Raw genomic sequence first — 20,121 nt, 5'->3', positions numbered from 1 at the left:
GCCTCTGGGCTGGATTTCTGTGACCCATTTCACTGCGATTCATCTCGTGCAATCCTGCTTCATCCTGTTAGGGGAATGCTCCGTATGGAAACTGAGTCAAATGACGAGGGACTTGGGAGGGTTGGTGTTCGGCAGCAGCTATGGCATATGTGTGTCAGGGGATGTGCAGAAGCGTCTGTGAGTAATGGGGAGAGAGTGAACGTGGAAAATAGAAGGCACAACCACTCGTAAATTACAAATCCAACAAAGAAAAAAAAATGGTTCAGCTAGGCGAAGAATACACAGCACGGAAATCATAAAGGATTTAACACAGCAAATGATTCATGAGCCAACCGTAGTCACACATATTGGCACGCTTCATCAGCGAGCAACAGTGCAAAGGTGATTCCAGCCAAAGAGGCAAATCTCATATGGAGAAAGTAAGGATGAGGAGGAGGAGAAGAAAAACGGGGAGGAGGAAGAGTAATGCAAGTGAGTCACAGTATTAACTTCCAGGCCTTCCGCATAATCATTTTAGCTCACTCTTCATCGCAAGCAGCTGAATCACCAGACGGACACGTGGTTCAAAGATTCCCCCCATCATTTATGTTACAGACTCCAATTTTCTTGTTTACGGAAGGTGTGTAGCACCACAAGAGGCTGCCAAAGGTTCAAACTGGAAGTTAATCTGCCTTGCAAAATGTAAGTTAAAGCTACGATGTTCTTTAAAAAAAAAAAAAGTCAAGTACTCGTTGCACTGGTGGCTAAAGAACTTTACTTCTTTGTTTAGTTCTTATAACTAGGTACTAAATGCATCATAGACAGAATTACAAAACTATTGACAATATTTTTGATTTTTGCTTCTTAAAAATAAAACAAACTTTAATTGGATTTTCTGTGGTATGAATGCAGATAGAAATGTGCCCCACATAGGTATTCAGCTACTTCAGCAATTAGTGCAACAATGGGCTCAGTGCATGACTTCACTACTTCTTCAACTTAAAGAAGCTTCTTGGGCTCTTTCCGAATGTCAACCCTGATCACTTTAAAGGGCACTATATAGTGGAATAATGAGGGTCCAAACATCTAGTAGATGAAAAAGTAGTGGACTAGAAATTTCCCCACAATGCACCTTGAAAAGTAGTGATTATCCATGGTCACTAGATGAGCAGATACAGTGCCCTCCACAAAACCCCTGTTTAAAATGTGGTCGAGGACTTCAAAAAATTCTCCCTTTTTTTTTTAAACAACAAAGAAAAGCAAAAACAAAAAGATAATAAATAGATAATAAAATGCAAAAAAAAGAGAAAAATCCAGCCTTTTATTTAAGTACATTACTTTCGTGGTAAAAAAAAATTGGCCACCCTATATAGTGATTGAGGGATTTAGGGGTTAGAGCGGATGTTCGGACACAGCCATGGTTTCCTGTCTATCTCTCCTGGAAGAATTGACTAATCCAGGTGTGGCTGACCCCAGTAACTATGACAACCAAATCAAGACACACCTGGATTAATCAGCTAATCCAGTAATAAAAGAAAGGAAATAACGGAGCTTCTTTAAGTTCGACAAATAGTGGAGTCAAGCATAGACCCCACTGTAGCTGCAAGATATAATTTTTGCCCAGCATAATCCTATCAGCATCGTGCTTTGAGGATGGTGCATTTCCTGTGATTCAGGATGCTGTGTAATTACAAATTACAAGCTGCACTTCTTCCAGCTTTCCTTCATTTTTCTATTCAAACAACAATCTAATAATTAGGTGGATTCTGACAACTAGTTACACCGGATTGAATTTAGGGGCATCAGAGTAAAGATAATTGAATACAAAAACAGTAAACAAATGTTATTTGCAAAAAAATAAAACTAAATCCTTTTTCCTTCAAAATAAAATACACTATGTTAAAGAAGCTCTTAATAGGAACTGTTTCTAAATGCCATGTTGGTGATAGTGACATCAGTAATATCAGAGCTTGGAGCAGAATATTTTTAGATGAGGATGACTCAAAATTAGCTACATATAATAGATGTTAAGATGTTGAAAAAAAATGTAGTTGATGGAGAAAAGGATGCATAAAAAGATTCCGTAAAGAAGATGAATATCCTATGGAGATCTGTTTGCTGCTGAGTCACATTTTTATATTAGTTATAGGCATGTACTGCAAGCAGAACATTAAGTCTTATTTTTGCAATCTAAACATTTCAACAGGTTGAAGACTCTAACCTTGGTATTAACATGACTGAAACCTGACATATATGCATTTCACAATAAGAATGGCTGAGCAATATGTAAAAGATAAGTTGATGAGTTTTTATTTACCTTTTTCAATAATTATGATGGATTCACTGAATTTAAATACGGAAAATTTGTTATGAACTTATCAGAGACATTTAATATATGAATTGATCAATACAAATTCCATACTTATCCACACTTGGAGCAGTTATGTTCTGATGTGTAGAGATAAAGTATATAAAAACCTTAAACAACTATAATATGTGGCAAATAGGAAAAGAAAGAAAAAATAAATAAAAAACCTGCCTATTTCTGCTTTGGGAAAAAAATATAAAATGTTACTGTTAATGTCTGATAATGTAAAGTTAAATGTTTATATAAACCAGTGATAAATACTTAAATAATTAGCTTTGTAATAAAACAAAGTGAATTTCTGTTAACATTTTTGTGTGTGGAAAAGGATGTAACTATGAGAGGCTGTAAAATATATAAAAAAGCCTCAGCATGTAGCACTCAGACCTGTCCCTGTGTAATTACAGTGTTTGAAACAGTCAGGCTTTAACTGGTCTGTTTAAAGCTGTTTGTGATCCAGACAGCCTCATTAGGCAGAGAATCAGGTGACCGCTGTCAGAGATTTCCCTGCATCAGTAATGAAATATCATTAAGCTGTCCAGAAACCCTCTCCTGTGTGTCAGAACCTCCCATTCGAAGGGCTCTGCTGGATTTGTTAAACAAACAAACCTCTAAAGGTAATCTCCTTACGTCCGTGGATTTGCAATACAAACAATCTTGATCAGTGAAACGCCGCAGGAGGCGCTCGCTCTCTGACGACAACAACAACAAAGGAAAAGCCCTCGTATCACCCTGCCTTATCATCATCTACATGTGCACCAAACTTCACCAATGGGAACCTTATCTTTGCCAGCCTTCTGTGTCCCCTTATAGAGAAACAGACGTTAGGTTCCAGCCTCTAACCCTTCCGAACAGCATCTTATAGACATAAGGTGTGTGCATATTTGCAGGCAACTATGAGAAACTTTGATAGTTCAGGAGAAAAACAACCAAAAAAGAAAAAAAACAAAAACAAAAAAACAAAACAAGACATAAAAAATGCAACCCCTTACTTGGAATTCAATGCCATAGTTTTCCCTGCAGAAGTCACGCAGTTTGGGGTAGACGTGCTCTTTTAGTGCATTCCTCTCTGCTTCAGTGTCTGAAACACAAAAAATAAGAAATACATTCATTACTGCAGCAAATAAATAAACTGGACTGAAAATTTCAAAGACATTCAACAGCAAATGTCTCGTCCGATATTTATTCTATGTCGAGTTTTTATAAAGTATGTGTATAATAGTAAAGAATAATCATATACTGAGTATACCTTAAGCAGTCAGTGATCTAAAATTGTTTTTTTTTTAAGACACTATTAAAATACACCCACACACACCTGACTGGAACACTTCCTTCATTCCCTCCTTAAAACACCATTTCTTCATGCTTGTCAACTCTCCGTGGCTCTCCACTTTCTGTTCCTTTCATCAAGCTCTTTTCCCTCTTTCCCTACACTTAAGTGTCTCTTCCTCCTACGCTGTGCAGGACAGTTGCATGGGGTGGGGGCTGCTGCAGAGAGTGTGATGGGAAACTCAACCTCAAGTCCACTTGATGCAATGAGGTGAAATTGTACACTGGAGGGTAGAGATTTGTGCAAAAACATTGATTATGTGAGACAAAGCCCACCCCTAGTGAGCCCAGTGTTGTTAGAATAACCAAGCCTGAATTAGCAAGGGATGAGTTAATGAGACAAATCGCTCCTACGGAAGCTGACTAGTACAATTATAAAGGGAAAATTAGTGTCTACAGTCTACCTCTCCACTCTGTTCAGCATTATTTGTGTGTGGTAATATAAGGGTTATTTATTGCTGTTTTACTTTAAAAAATCACATAAAATGATAACAAACAGCCTGTATCTGTTATTTGTGAATATGCTTTATAAAACAATTGTATTTGGATCTAATATTATGATACCTCACACCAGCCTTTTACAATCAGACCATGATTGAAACAGCTGCTGTCAGAATGACTAGGAGGCAACTCAGATCTTATTTTAATCACATAGAAGACAAGTCAAAGATAATATTATAATAATCACTCACATGTCACAACCCCTTAAAAGACCAAAACAAATTTCATAATGACCTTTCAGTTAACATTACACATATTTATTCAGAATCAACACAAAGGTTTGATAGATTGAAATAGTTTATATATGTTATGTTATAAGTTATGTTAAAAAATGTGAGTCAGCAATTATAATCTAAGGTTATATAAAAAAAAAAGTGAATTTTACAAAATGTGAATTTGTTATAGATATTCACATTGAGAATTGCGAGATGTCATTTTTTTTAATATTAGGTCAAATTACAGTTTTTTGTTATGACATTGATCTTCATTTTTGAAAATTTTATAATTTGGCTTATCTAGCACCGCTGTTATGGAGTGCACACATACCAGTAATGGAAGGTATTTTCTTTTGTTAACATTTCTTTCCTTTCTTTGAGTTGCCATGGTGGGGGATGAGCCTCTTTCCTGAGGAACAAATGACCTAAGATGTACCAGTAAACTTTGGGAGGGATTTGTGTTTAGTTAGTTTAAATGTTTTCCTTATTTAATTGTCAGCCATCTTGTTTTCCGCTGTTTTTGTTTTTGGTTTGGCCAAAACACTATATATGTTACCCTCATGTGTCATTGTGCTAGGTAGTGATTGTGAGATGAAACCAAATTAGGTGTTAAACCGTTTGGGCAAATTGCTTCAACGATCTCCACAGTTCATGAAACTTCATGTGAACATGTCACCACCTACTGGTGGAGTGTGGAACTACAGTTAGCAATATAATTGCAATTTCTTTTTTTTTTTTTTTACATTTAAGTTCCTTTGAATTGTTTATGATTGGTGTGTATAATGAAAGTTTTTTGTAATGTTTTTTGTGTCCATAAAATGTCTTAGAAAAGAACAATATTTTAAGGTATACTGTTTTTCTGTCATTTTAGTGACATAAGCTCAAGCAGTGTTTGTGCAAATCAGGCAATGATAAGCAAAATGAAAGGTGTTAGCCGTTTTTAGTCGAAAATAATATTTTTTTCACAGTTTTGGTTTGGTTACATAAAATCTTTTCCAATTATTACTGTCTACTGATTATCCACTGCAATAATGGGGAAGTACCCCCCCCCCCCCCATCCCCTTCCCTTATGACGTACAATCTGGAAATTTTATCAAGCTATTATACATTAGGCGCTTCAGGGGAGACTTTACAGAACCTAAATTTTTTTTGGGGTCAGGCAGTGGGTCCATCATTTTAACATAGAAATAGTACAGTGGCTTTCAACTGAGGAATGGGCCTTAAGCCGCAGTAACAGCTTAACTTTGATTTGTTCTCATCTGCAGAAAATCTCTGTGCAAAAAGTCACAACTTGTAAGTGCACTGATGGCATAAAAAAACTCAGAGGTTTCTGTCAAGGAGTTGTTGTCTATCTTTGCTTGATGAAGTTATAGCCCTAAATAGAACGGACCATAAATATTGGTAAGAGGTCGCAGTGTTTTGAATTTGACTTACGGGACCAGGTATGTCTATTTGCTACGGTGAAGGTGAATAAATAGACAATCGTGCTGTGCAGCCTAAACTGCTTAAGAAAGATTTTGACCATAACATTTTTTTGCTCAATTCCAAATATGTCACACGTAAATGCTATCAATTGCAACTGCATCATGTATGGAAATCCAAAACTGCCACAAATTCAATAAATTATTGATAAATGAATAAAAGTCGCAACATTTCTAACCTCAAATGTAAACATGTTAATGCCATTTGCAATGCATGCTACCATCTGGCCTGTTTGGCATCCTTGTTGCAATAAAACTTTAAATAATCCTAAACCGGACTCTTGAATAACTTGAATTTCTTCTTGAATTTCTGCTGTTGCATGCCTCTAACCTTACATTACCACGTAACAGCAGGTATTAGCTGTTCATCACCCTTTCAATGAACAGCAGTGTCCTCTAGTGGATGATAACAGTACATCACTAAAAGAAATTCCTTGAGCTGACACTATCAATTAATCGGATGGAATAAATCTTAATCTCATAAACCACAAATCCACAATTAATTATAAGTAAATTTTTTTTTACACCTCTAATTTACAAGCATCTTTTTTCTGTTTATTTTTTTCTTTGCGTTGCTTCTACTGTAGTGTTTCTTCTTCTTTAAAGAAAGAATGTCAGCCCATTTTGAATCAGGACTTATTTCAGTGTCACTTTTTTACCAGCTTTGGTTACCCTATTCACAAGATCTTTTTAATCAGCCGCAATTTACTGTGGGGTAAATTTAAGGTAAATTTTAGTATTTAGGCTTCAAAGATTTATAGTAAGAAATATAAATATAGCTGCGGGCATTTGTCCAAACAAAGCCTGTTTTAATGAGATCCAAGTTATTCATTTAAATCAATTATTTTTTGGGTCAAACTTAACCTTGAGTTTAGAATAGATAAAAAATATATTTTTTTTATTTTGCTGTTTTTTTCTAGTCCTCTGATAGACTGGCAACCTGTCTAGATAGGCACCAGCACCCCTCGTGACCCCAGCAGGGATAAAGCGTGATGGAAAATGGATGGATAGTTTTTCCTATATGCTTTAAAGAAAAGCAGTGTTTATTCCACACTGTATTACAAAGTGGAAACTCCACTGCTTATATACGTATCTGTCCCACTTTCTTTTCCCGGAAATTTTTCACCAGTCTCCAAATGGTTGGTGTAATGTATTCGGACAGGCCCAGTCTCAGTTTCTCTGCCTATCTGTAAGGGGTGCGGATCGGGAGTTAAAAACAGAATATGCCCCACGGAGGCTGCCCTGTGCAGCAGAAGAAGCTCACACATACGGGCAACAACCAGCCCCTCAGCTGCTGACCGTGTCATATGCAGCGTGAGTGGACGAATCCAGAAATCCACTCGGATGTATCTATCTCTCATCTATCTTTAGTAAGGCTTTGGGCCGTGACCGAGCAGATATCAGCAGCCTCTGCAAAATGTCAAACCAATACCCAACCAGAGTAACTGTACACAAAGGAAATACAGACCCATACTATAAATGTTATCACCACCAAATAGGCTTAAATTGGAGGCAGGCCCATGTGAAAGAATGGCTGCCTTCCGTTTAAGCTTGTTTTGTGGCTGAGAATTTGTACAAGCATTAAGCAACATACTTTAAAGTCTCACAGGGTATAAAATATCAACCATAATGGCGGTGTTTATAGAATTAAAGTTTCCCTGGTGTGGTATGTGTAAGTGCATAAAGAACCCCACTTTGCCCCAATGCACTTAACTGTGTTGCTATTCGAGTTATGGCAATAACAACAAACTGTCTCTTTCCTTTCTGTGGGATGATGATGAGTTATGGCAGCACTGACATATGTGTGGGTCCGTCGTCCACACAGCAGCCTGCAGAAGAACAAAGACTGGATCCTACAATCGCCTCCTTCCTCTCCCTGTGTGTCCATCTCTATAGTTTCCCCTTCTGTTTATCTGACTAGCGATGAACAATACAGTTTTCATATATGTGCTGTCAGCTCCCTTTATTCTCTCTGTCAAGGTCTTTTTACTTTCCTCTTTTTCTCCATTTTCAGGAGATGTAATGGATGGACGCAGAAATAAGCTGCACGTCCCTGATGATTCCCTTTCAAGTCACTATTTTTAGACTAAGTTCCCAAAATAGTTTGAGATCTCAAAGAAACCTAAGCTGATGCTTTGATCCTTTTTCATCCTTTAGTCTAATTTTTCCCCCTTATCTAGTTAAACAGATAATGAAAAGAGAAACTCTACTTTAGTGGTCAGATTTTACTAACATCATCAAATAACAGTTTTACAGTAGTATTAGGTTCTAATAAAGGGGCTAATCCTCAACATTTCAGAGGACTTATATTCTCTCACTGCTCAATCAGAAAAAAACACTAGTAAAATCCATGTTGAAGGAAAAAAAATATTTTCTGATTGTCTTAAACCCTGAAACGGTTTCACTGAGGGATTCAGAGGTATATGAAAGTTAAAACAGGTGTCTGACAGCGTTCCCTTTTTTTTTAGGTTAATCTACAAAGTGTCTTCAGTTACAAGATTTCAAATAAGAAGAGTCCTATAGTTTTACATAGATATCACTATGAAAAAGTTCCATTAAGTAAAAGTATTGTCACTGCTTGGACTTTTTTTTTTTACTTCATGTTACAAACCTTATTTCATTTTAATGGGAATTTAGATGCACATCTAACCATAGAGGGATCTGAAAAGCCTTCTCTGCATTTGTATGAGCCTTGTTGAACCCAAGAAACGTAAATTGAAGATCTCTAATTTTTGCAAAAACTGCTTAATCTCAGTGGGCTTGTTTGGAGAGCATCTGTGATCAAACCGTCAAATCTGGTTACGATTATGAATTTGTTTGCGTTTTGTCTCTATTGGTAATTCCCTTTAAAAGTATTTCCTTTCATATTAAAGCCTGCTAGGAGTCTAAAGTGAAGTCCTATAAAGATATCCAGTGACTTAGGCCAAAACCACCAGCTCCCCAGTCTCAGATTGACCTTCACATCTGAAACAGGACCTGTTTGCACTAATAAGTCTACATCAGCTCAGCAGAGAGAAGGAAGCGAGGGAAACGGGAAAGCTGATTGGTCCAGGATGATCTGAGCCTTTGAATTTATCCTCTCCATTTCTTTCCCCCTCTTGAGGTAAAGTAAAATATTAGAACTCAGAACTTTAAGCTGCTTAAAAGCTGTCAAACTCTTGATAGATTTAAGCCTATTAATTAGTTAGATGATAGTTTTTTAATGTTCAGGGTTTTCTCATACGACCTCAATCTAATCTGTGGTAACACAGAAGACTAGAATTAATGTGGCATCTTTGTTCATCAGTTTAATTTCCTTAATTGACTTTTAGTTGATAGGTTTAATTTAGGTTAATAGAAAGTTATTAATTTATATTTTAATCTTCTGTTTACCTTCTCATGTTAGCTTTGAATCAAAATAAATCTACTCTTGGATAAATATACACAAAACTGTAGAGCAACTGTAATACAAACCACATTAGGTACGGAATTTAATTAGAAATTATGCGACTAAGAGAACATATGGATAAAAAAATAAACACATATTAAAAAAGCACTCAGCAAATTTTGCTGCTTGACTACCACGCCTGGATCATGACTTTTTGAGTCTGATGCTGAGGCTGTCAACAGTCAGCGCTACCATCCTCTGGTTTAGGGTGGGAACTGCTTGTTTCCTCCATAAATCACTACTGTATCTTAGAATGAAAGAAAAAAAAAATCCTGAATCCGGATTATCACCAAAACGTAATGGATTGTTCCTTGGCATGATTCGATCTGATAAAAAACTTAATTAAAATCCGTTTATAACTTGATGTTATCCTGTACACAGTTAGACAAACACCCTCCCACACACACCTTTTTCCAACTCTCCTAAAAACATAACCTCCTTGGTAAAGATAATAAACTAGCTGTTATCAGTTGGTTTAATATTATTATATGCTGAAGATATGTATGATTTATTTTCACTATATCTATTCGTACTAAGTTTTGTATAAAACTAAACTATATCACTATAAAGTTTTTATTAAGTCTACTATCTTTACCAGATGGCATTGGAGTTCTGAATGTGGTTTATTCCCACATAACTGCAGACATGTTAAGACTTTATAGTTTAAAAGCAGTAAACCTAAAAGTATTTATATATAAAAAAACAATGTTGTAACTTGTTTAAAAAGGAAAAGAAATTGAAACCTCTTATTTCAAGGGAGTGAGGAAAAATATAATTGTGGCTGACAGATGGCAAAAAATAAACATAACTCTTCTGCACAATCCAATTCTAAAAGTACAGTTTGTCTTTCTGTTCATATAACTACTGATTAAATATGTATTTAATTAACATTGGAAGCTTTTGCATAAAATGCAGGAATTCGACCCCAAAAAGAAGGGTTTGTGAGTTTGGATCAAGGATTGGCCTGTCTTAGACATTGTGTCCAAGACACGTCCCCTGCATTACCTGCTGATGGTGGTCAAGGCCCAGTAGTGTCTGTTTACAGCAGCTTTTGTCAGTGTGCCCCTGGAAAGCTGTGTCTACAATGCAGCTTGCAGAGATGGGAAGTAACGAAGTACAAATACTTCGTTACTGTACTCAAGTAGATTTTTCTGATATTTTTACTTTACTACTGATTTTTATGGCGACTTTTTACTTCTACGCCTTACATTTTTACACAAATATCTGTACTTTCTACTCCTTACATTTTAAAAAATTGGCTCATTACTTTAGTTTTGAATCATTTCAATGGAGTTACCGTTATTATTTTTCACGTCATCAATACCAAATTCAGTCTAATTGGATGGGAATCTACGTTGCATTTGACGCACCACTACAAGATGAATCGACGGATTCGGCGGTATTCATTCGCGGCAAATCATTGCAGCTTGGTGGCGGTGGCGTTAGCATAGTAGCATGGACGACAAGATGATTGAAAATGAACACAACAGAGATCTAGTCCTATAGGCAGACATCCATTTAAAATGTAGGCAACGGCATGAAAAAAGTGGTTTCTACTTTTACTTTTATACTTTAAGTAAATTTACAAGCCTGTACTTTGTTACTTTTACTTGAGTAAAAAAGTTTAATCAGTACTTCCACTTTTACCAGAGTATTTACGGAAAGTGAGTACTTTTGCCATCTCTGGCAGCTTGCCACCATAAATGAATGAATTTCATGTAAAGTTCTCTGGAGCCCTCTGACTTAAAAAGGCCCTACATTAGTCCGGCCCATTTACTGACTGCAATGTACGAACATCAATGCACTGGCTTCCTTTAATGTTGCTAATCCATTGTTTACTTTCCTGATTATGTCGCACTGGTGACATCATCAACGCTAACCCAACACTATGGCGTCACCGACACCCAGCAGTGGTGGGACAGAGGCTAAACAGCTTGAAAGGGGGGTCTGATCCAGCTTTTTTTCCAAAAGGAAGAGAGCCAAATTGTGATTGTCAGGTTGACCCATGTATCGTCACAATACAGAAAGATCAGACATAACAGGGAGGATCGTAATCAGGGATCATACTTCATTTTTCAGTAACAGGAGTTGCTGTTGCATCAAAAAGCCTAATTTAGTGCTCCAAACCCTCCACTGAAATGAACCTATGTGGGTAAACAGATGCATAATCAATAACAAATGACCTGGAATAGCCTCAAGTCAAAGGGGTCAGATGTTCTTGGATAGCCTGGCCACGAGGGAACCTTACAGCTTATGTTAATAAGGTATAATGAAGAAGGAGCAAACCCACTGGGGCTTACAGTGACACTACCTGCATTAGCTTTAACAGCATGGGGGGAATGTAAAATCACAGGAGTTCCCTCGTGTCACTGCCTCTAACTTTGTATCAGATTAGCTAATCAGAAAAGTGAGTGCGTGCAATACTCAGTCTACCCAACAAAAACATGCATTATAGGAAGTTCAGTGGGTTCCAGCTGCTGCCTCTAATGCAACTAGTCGGGCATTAAAAGACAAAAGCTTGTTGATTTTATGAGGCCGAAAGATTTCTGTCCATTTTATAACTGCAAAAATAGAACCTCAATTACTTAAATAATTAAATTAATTAAATAATAATCTCCAGCCTGTATATAACGTATATATTAGAAGGTAAACAATGAAATAGGTGATTGCTTTGAGATTATGCCCACATGTAGTAATAGTAAATTCTCAAGGGTATTGTGCATGAACCTATCTATAAGCAACTTTATATACATTTGTGAGGGATTTCTGAGGACAAGGGTCCACATGACTTCAAGCTCTAAAGCCCTTGGTGGCTGGGCGAGCAGATGGTAGAGAGAGAGAAACAGAAGAGGAGAATTTCCGTGTAAGCGGTGCTGAGGCACAGAGGATTAGAGAGAAATTGAGGCATGAGCAAAAAAAAAAAAAGAGAAACCTTGGGAATCTGTTCTGGATCTTACAGGAAGCCAGAAGTTTAAGAGGTCTGGATGAACTCACTCAACAGAAGGAGTACTGGTGATTGTTAGAAAGTTAGTCGGGTTCTGAAAACTGAATAATATCAGTAGATATAGAGAGAACAGGATTCAACCGTCTGAGCAGAGAGTGAGTCACTCCGATGGCAGGTAGTACTTTAGAATTATGAATAAATCAAAATACTTCTTTAAGTCTGGTGACCTCTCTACGGTGTACACTGCCTTTGGCCCCTAGACTGCTGTAGAAAAGCCCCAGGCCCCATTGACTCTGACAGACAAGCTGTAGAAGACTGATGGATGGATTTCTATAAGCATCATACATTTTTTTTAATCATTCCAATCATTCACAGTTGCACCATTAGTTTTTACAAATAGCAGCATCTTACTCTGTATCTAGTCTGGCATCAGTAAAAGCTGATGCCAGACTAATCAATGCGAGTCTTCTGTCCCCTCGGTCGGGAGAGCAGAGACAAGCAGACAGGGGAATCCAGCAAACACTAATGTTGTCACTGCACCTAATGGGGACAAGCAGGTCCATAGGTCCAACTTTCAACAACTCCCCAGTGAAGCACTTTATTAAAAAGCAGTGCGAGACATCTGACATAGTTTCACTAGATTCATTGCAAAGAAACAGATCATTAAGGAGCTTTGACAGAATCTATTGGGAAAGAAGAAAAGGTAAACGTGAACAGCGGGAACAATCGCATGCCACGAGGTGATTAGTGAATTTGTACTCCCTTCACTATAGCCCTGACAGTGATGAGTTAGAGGATAGATTTCATGCATTTTTGCTTCAAAGACCTTTTCTGAATTCAAATTTAAACCGCTTAGGAGATAGCGCTCTATTTGAATGCACGCTACTACTTCAACAGCCTATTCCCCAAGGTGACTTGAGCAAGGTGCTGCCCTAATATGGATCCATGAGCACACAAGTGTTTGTAGATAATCGACCAGTGAGCTGCACAATCCATCTAATAAAACCCACCCAAACAAACCATTTCCCTGGTTTATTGGTACTGTCTAGGTACTGTGGCAACAACATCTAAGGGGGTTTTAAACGATCAACCGTGGCCATACGCGTAAAGCAACTTAAAAATAATTATACCCATTTAAATTTTTTTTACATTTTGCTATGTTACAGACACAAACCTTAGTGTTTTTTTTATCGCGATCTGTTAGATCAACTCAAAGGTTAGAAAAAGAAAAACAAACATAAGATGTACTGTTTGTAGTTTGAAACAACCCAAATCAGACAAAATAGAGTCAAACATGGGGCCGTTGGTCCAAATAAGCTCAGATAAGGTAGCAACATCTCTCCACAATGATCTGAGAGAGCGAAAAATGTCCTAAAAAAATGACAGTTTGACGTTAAATATCTGCAAAAACGGGATTCTATAGAAAAAAAGTTTTGGAAAAAACACTCGGCAGGGAGCGAGTTTACTTAGTTCTACAATTAAGGATAATCTACTTTCACTTTATACACATAAAAGGGACAAATTGTTTCACATTTTGTAAAGCCTCTATGCCCTTAATCCCTTTCTGCATTGAGTTGGCATTGTCACTATCTGGTAGCATGATCCGTGCCAGAATATATCCACCTTCCACTGTACTTTATTAAAAAGACCAAAATTATTATTTTTTCTCTTCCTATAATGAATTTGCGTACTAGACTACAATGTATACTAGGTTAATCATCTATTTCTTAGAAAATAAATGTCTTTAAATCCTTTCTGTTTAATCGCCCTTCTGTTCCTGATCTGTCCTGGAAACGGGCTCCTCCACTAATCATGCTAATTAGTTTCACCAAATTGAAATTGTTTTGTATTTGGTAGATCCAGTATTCTAAAATGCTGTGAAACCAACTACTTCTTTCTTTTATGAAAAAAAAAAGCTGAAGTTCTCCGCTTTTATATCGCTAATAATATTTGAAATCTATTTACAGATTCTGTGTTTTTGTGTTTGTAAAAAAAAAAAATCAACTTGGGTTTTAAATCCCGATATGGTGCAGTACAGCTGAGAGGGGTGAAAATATGATCTCAAAACAGCATCTGAATGTGAACTGATCCGAGTCACTGACCTTAGATTAGAGCATGTTTTCCCTGAGATGTACTGTACCATGTTAAATAAGTGCATGGACAGCCCCCCCTAGTGAACATAAGGACATAAGCTATGCAGAAGGACCCATGACACAGAAGGGGTTATCCTATTAATCAACAATGGGGGTTGGTTTGTTAAATAGGAATTCAATCTACACTAAAAGGGCAAATCTGTTTCTGAACATTTTATGAAGCTGTACGTAACTGACAAAGCTGCAAAGAAACAAAACAATCTAAAGTGATACCAGGAGCGCCTGCTTGCGATTATAAATAAAGATTTAACGCAGTGGGAGAATCTTAATACTACTGTATGACTTAATGTACTGGAGCAATGCAATGGTTATCTCCGCCTCCCTGCATTGGAAATAGAGAAATTTGAGATCACTGTGTTTACAAGATGTTTATCTTTCCATTTGTGTTGACGCTGTTAAAGGATATTACTCCCAGTAACCCTCCCTCACTCCCTCATCCGGTTTCCAGCCACAGATTGGATTGTTAGATACCCGTCGTCACAGGAAGCTCTCCTTCACCGATCAAGCCACAGGTGGCCAAACATTGGCCGGCTCCTTTCAGCGCTATCATCTCAGGTAAGTTCATGTGTGCCTTCACTGCAGGCGATGCGACTGATGGAGATGCATCAATGACTGCAACCACCAACCTCCTCTCTGGTCCTCACTCTCTTTTGTAGCAAATTCAAATCCAGAGCTGCAACTGGGTGTCTCCTCTGCGACCCGACTGTCTTTCACTCTGCTCACACCAACCAATCTGTACTGAAAGCAATCTGCTGTGTCACATGCTTTATTGGAAAAAAGCTCACAACCTTTTTTCTTCTTTCTTCCCAGCATCTCTTACTGCGCTGAAACAAATAATGCATCCGCTTTTGGCATTTACTTAAACGTATTTAGTTATTTTAACACAACTGTTTCATGTCCTACCCTCCTAAATGAAAAAAAAATGTGCTAAAGCAACTAGATATGATCAAGTAAATGTCAAAAATTATTGTATTATTTTTTTTAGTACAAAGTAGATAAGTGGCTAGAGCTACCCCTTAGTGCTATGTGAATCAAAGTGAGGCATTCGTAAAAGCAACTTAAGGAAACATATGACAATTGTTTCTTCTCGGTCATTATATATTGTATATCAGAAGTCAAATTATTGAAGAGTGTATTATTTGCACACGTTTTTTTTTATAACACACCAGAGAGACTGCTAAAAGCTGTACAGGGCAAAACCTTTGGGAATAACAATGTCTATATACACTTACCTTAAAGGTCATAGCTACAACCTTTTCATCAAAATGTTTGTTTTAAAAAGAAAAGAATATATCTGCAAACCATGTGGAATCATTTTTTAATATATTGATTATCTTTGTTGTAAATGTTGAACGGTCCAAAATAGAGCTGAAACAACTAATCGGATTAATCGATTATGGAAATAATTGCCAACTAATTTAGTAATCGATCCATTGTTAAGTAGAGTATAGAGACTGTAAAATATGCTTTTATACCACTTAGAGCAGTAATTATATAAAAATTGCAATAAAATATATAAACATTTTGCATTTAAGATAACAAAAACTTTTTTGTCTCTCTAAATGCTCTATCCAGAACTCCTCAAGTGGAAACGTTTTAGTTTCACCTGGTTTATTTCATAAAAATCGTCTTTAAGGCAACCTTTGGCTATTTGATTATTAATTAATTAATTGTATTTGCAAAATAATCATTAGTTGCAGCATTAGTCAAAAATACTGTATATCAACATTTACATCTCAATTTTGCACCAGTAGATATAGTCATGTGAGATGGAGCTCAGATGGTTCAATTTTCTAGTAGCTCCATGTTTTGTTTTGTTTTTCTCAGATTAAATCCAAAAAAAAAAAAAAAAACGAAGGTGAACATCAGTCAACCTTTTCAGACTTAAGGGCGAAAAGGGGCTCAGAAGCCACAATGAGGTTGCTGCTTTTCTTCTAAAGTGGTCAGTAAATGTTCGTTGATGTTAAGTAATGCAAACCAAAGGCTAGCATTAGCAGACCTGGCAACCAGCTGGCAAATAATGGAACGAGCGCCTTGCTTACAGCCCTGGGAGGAGTTCAACTTGTGGCTATTACCTTTAAGCATAAGTATGCATAAACTGAATTTTTAAAATATTTTTTAAATCACTATCTTTTAGAAAAAAAAAGTATGCTTTCATTTCTTTGTAGAAGCTGCTTTTTAATGAATCCCAGCTGCAAGCTGTTTTGTTATTGTGCAGCTTTAGCACAGCTAGAGACCGAAACGCTTGTCATTCATCTTCGCGAAAATAGCTCACTGAGATCAGATGAAGATAAACATCAGTTTTCAGATTTTGTTTTTGTTTTTTTATATTGCATTTAAATATCCAGTTTGACTAAGTTATTCTAGCAGTGTAATGTGGCTCTATTTAATCTATTCCACTCTAGCTCTGGCTGCATGTTTGGTGCTGCTATCCCTCTATCCTAACCTCTATCCTAGTCTCAAATCTTCTGCAGCCTTAACCTTCATCCATCTTCCCATTAGCTGAAACATCCACACGGCATTATGCCACCGCAGCAATGCTTCAGTGTAACGACACTGTGCTCAAGGGGACGAGGGAAGAGGATGCGGTGTTAGTTTCCTGCCACACAGAGCATATTAAATGTAGATTTAAAAGGTTCTTCCGCATCTTTGCCTAAACTTTCCTCCAAAACTTGGATTTGTTGCAAACTGCTGTTTTTATTTTGTACCACCTTCCTTTAAATTAAAAAAAAAAAAGTTGGCAAAAAATTTCTGTGATTTCAAAGATCTGAAAGACTGGTCCTCTGTCATCCTGTTTCCATCTCATTGGTGTCATCCCGGTATCCTCCATGCCCATACATTAATCTTATTTTAACCCTAACATCCTGTTGACTCCTCAGTCTTTTCCCACCACAATTCATGACCATAGGACAGACCACCAGAAGGAAATTGCAAAAGGCATGGAGGTGATCAGTCTGTTTAACTAACTTCATCTGCAAGGAGAAGAGTTAATGCTGACCTAATATTAAGGAGAAGTTGCAGTCACAGGAATGGTGCTTAAGAATGAATTATTTCAGGCTGCTCTTCCATAAAAGCTAGATCTATATAGTGCACAATGCTCTTTCCTTTTAGTTAAGGTGGGACAAATTTATGTGACAGTCTGCATTCTCATAAGATGGACTAAAGACTGTTGTCTGGGCTTATGGACAAAACTGTTCCACTGGGTTTTACCTCAAGGCATCACAATAAATAGATTTACTTTTACTTTGCACTATATTTGTCTTGCTTAATCGCCTAAAACATGTTAAAGTTTATGACTGACAGTTCAAGAAGTCTCTTGCAGATATTTCTGCAAGGTATTCTAATGGCTCTGGTGCCTAAATATACAAGAACCAGCTGAAAAAGAAAATAAAATTGAGCTACAATGTTTAATATCCCTTTGGAATCGTGTATTTCTGAATTGAATAATGAGGGTATCCGTGAGATCCACTGGATCGAGCAGCAGGTGTCACGCCGTCGGGTCTTACCATCGGGGTTGGCGCAGATGAAGACCCGCACGCTGCGGCCGGTGGGGACGTGGTGTGGCGGCAGGGCGTTGATGTTGCCGCTGATGGCCGCCCTGCGCATCGCGGACTCCCGCGGGCATGGCTGCCTGCTCCCCACTCCCGACGGCCACATGGGAGGCGACTTCCAGCGTGGCTGCACGCACACGCACACACACACACACACACACACACACACACACACACACACACACACACACACATGTTCCTTACTCTCATATAGCTGGACATGAATTTACGCGCAGATTCCCTCTGATCCACACGCGCGCATTTAATGGGGCGTTAAAAAAAGCCAAAGGCTTATATTTTACATGTCAATTTTTAATCTCATGATAAATATTTGTACTTTTTAGAAGCAGATTCTTAATAAAATCCTGATTTTTTTTTTTTTGGTCAATAAAACATCTACAGGTCATGCCATATGCCGTAACCCCCATTAACGCGCGCGCACAAACAAATCAGTCAAGTTAGGATAAATCTGCTAAATTTGCTCCAAAAACACAAGAATGAGACTGAATGAATCAGTTAAGGCATTCATTATAATAAAAAAGGAGCTTACGCACAGCCTACTATACCGCCACGGTGCATGCGTAATTTGCAAACATGTCCTTGGACGCATTCATGAATTTTCATGCCACTGTGGGGACAAAACAGACAAAAACGAGACGATACAGAAGTCGGAACAGACGAGCAAAAGCAAGCATCAGTCGGGTTCCCCACCCCAGAGAGAGAGAAGATGCTTGATGAGGCGAATAACCGCTAAGAAAGGTTATTCCAGATGCCAAGTGAGGTGCTCGCTGGTTTTCCCGGAGTTTCTTTATCTTGAAATCTTTTGTTTCAGAGATGGAAAACCTCGAAGGGAAAAAGGACAAGAGTAATATAAAAAAAAAAAGAAGACAAGAAGTCCAACCCTACATTAAATCCTCAAAACAAGGACGCGTGATAGTGGGACCACAGAGGCACCGCATCCACGGATAAGTAGGGGTCTCTACTAGTGATGCTGGAGGCAGGCACAACAGCGAGGATGCACTTTTGTTGCTCACGTTCATGCGCTTCATTCCGCGGCTTCCGAAAATGTCCAGGCGGAGAGAAGAGGGTCGATAAAATGCCCATGAGAGTGGCCGTGAGCGAGGCGGGACGTCAGGAGGCGGCGAGGGTCGGAGCGCTCCCCCGTGGCATCCTGCTGGGTTCCCCGCGAGCCGACCATTTGGAGACGGATAGAGGCGGCAGAGAGAGGGGGGGGACCGGAGCATAAAGCACGCAGGAATACAAGCACAATTTCCGGTTCTTCCTTTCAAATTAAAACCCATCACCTCCAGTTCAACCTATTTTAAAACATTTATTTAAATCCTCTACTGTAAAATAAGTAAGAATAAAACAACTATGAAATAAAATTATTAATTTAAAAGTTTTTAGCCTTGTACTCACATACGGCGTCCGTTGGAGTGACTCTATTTACACATTTCCGACCGCTTCCCAGCTTTGAATATCGAGCTTGACCAAACAGGCAGAGGATGCTGTGGACGTCCCTCCTCCTCCCAGTCAGCCTCCTCTGGGCTGAGGGGAGCTCACCTCAGGCCCTATTAAAATTCACACTACACGCAAAGTCAGCAGTGAGTAATCGTAAAACGACTCTTATTTCCAAAGGATCCAAATTAAAATCTGGAGCAATATCTCAGCAAAACCATCAAGTTAAAGTTATGTGTTAGTCTACTTCTTGTCTATTGGAAATCATGTTTTCTATAGATTATTCAGTGGTCTTCAACGTTTTCCAGGCCATGGACCCCAAAAATAATGATGAATGGAGCAGGGACCCCCTAATCAGGGACGGAGCTAGATGGGGGCTGGGGGTGGCCATGGCCTTAGCCAATCTGGGGCCACCCCTACCATTTTTTTCCCTCTAATACACACAGTGGCAGCCATGGGCGGTTCTACACAGGGGCTAACGGGGGCCAGTGCCCTTGTAGATGTCTTGGCCCCTGTTATGGCCCCTGTACTGAAGACATAATATTGATAGGTCCATTGGCTTTATTTCATTTTTTTTCTTTACAAATTCTGTTTTACCATTTAAATACAATAAGGTGATAGCTTCAGTGGTGTTGAGATAGGATCTCAGTTTTCATCTGTAAAATGTAAAAAAAAAAAAGAAATGTAAAAAATGCTCTAATTTTTACAGCTTAATTTT

The 20,121-nt window shown here is 38.1% G+C and overlaps 1 protein-coding gene across 4 annotated transcripts in view; it reads right to left on the bottom strand.

The window, feature by feature from the left end:
• LOC119789783 (NACHT and WD repeat domain-containing protein 2) overlaps positions 1-19,211 on the bottom strand; it is a 73,771-nt gene extending 54,560 nt beyond the window's left edge. Inside the window, exons 1-4 of one of the 4 annotated variants that reach the window (XM_038294874.1) lie at positions 18,980-19,211; positions 18,657-18,788; positions 17,901-18,072; positions 3,337-3,425 (exon numbers count right to left, since the gene is read on the bottom strand). In XM_038294874.1, the coding sequence (XP_038150802.1) occupies positions 3,337-3,425; positions 17,901-18,051 (240 nt within the window). In that variant the 5' untranslated portion in view covers positions 18,052-18,072; positions 18,657-18,788; positions 18,980-19,211. Of the gene's footprint in view, positions 1-3,336; positions 3,426-17,900; positions 18,073-18,499 lie in introns of all 4 variants that reach the window. The other 3 variants (XM_038294872.1, XM_038294871.1, XM_038294870.1) reach the window with 3 other exon arrangements.
• Between the last annotated feature and the right edge of the window lie 910 nt (positions 19,212-20,121).

Source organism: Cyprinodon tularosa, unplaced genomic scaffold (genome assembly GCF_016077235.1).
Source record: "Cyprinodon tularosa strain WSP-4 unplaced genomic scaffold, ASM1607723v1 ctg347, whole genome shotgun sequence".
Taxonomy (NCBI): domain Eukaryota; kingdom Metazoa; phylum Chordata; class Actinopteri; order Cyprinodontiformes; family Cyprinodontidae; genus Cyprinodon; species Cyprinodon tularosa.
Note: the sequence above shows the minus strand (reverse complement) of the source record. Positions and strands in the feature narration are given on the sequence as shown.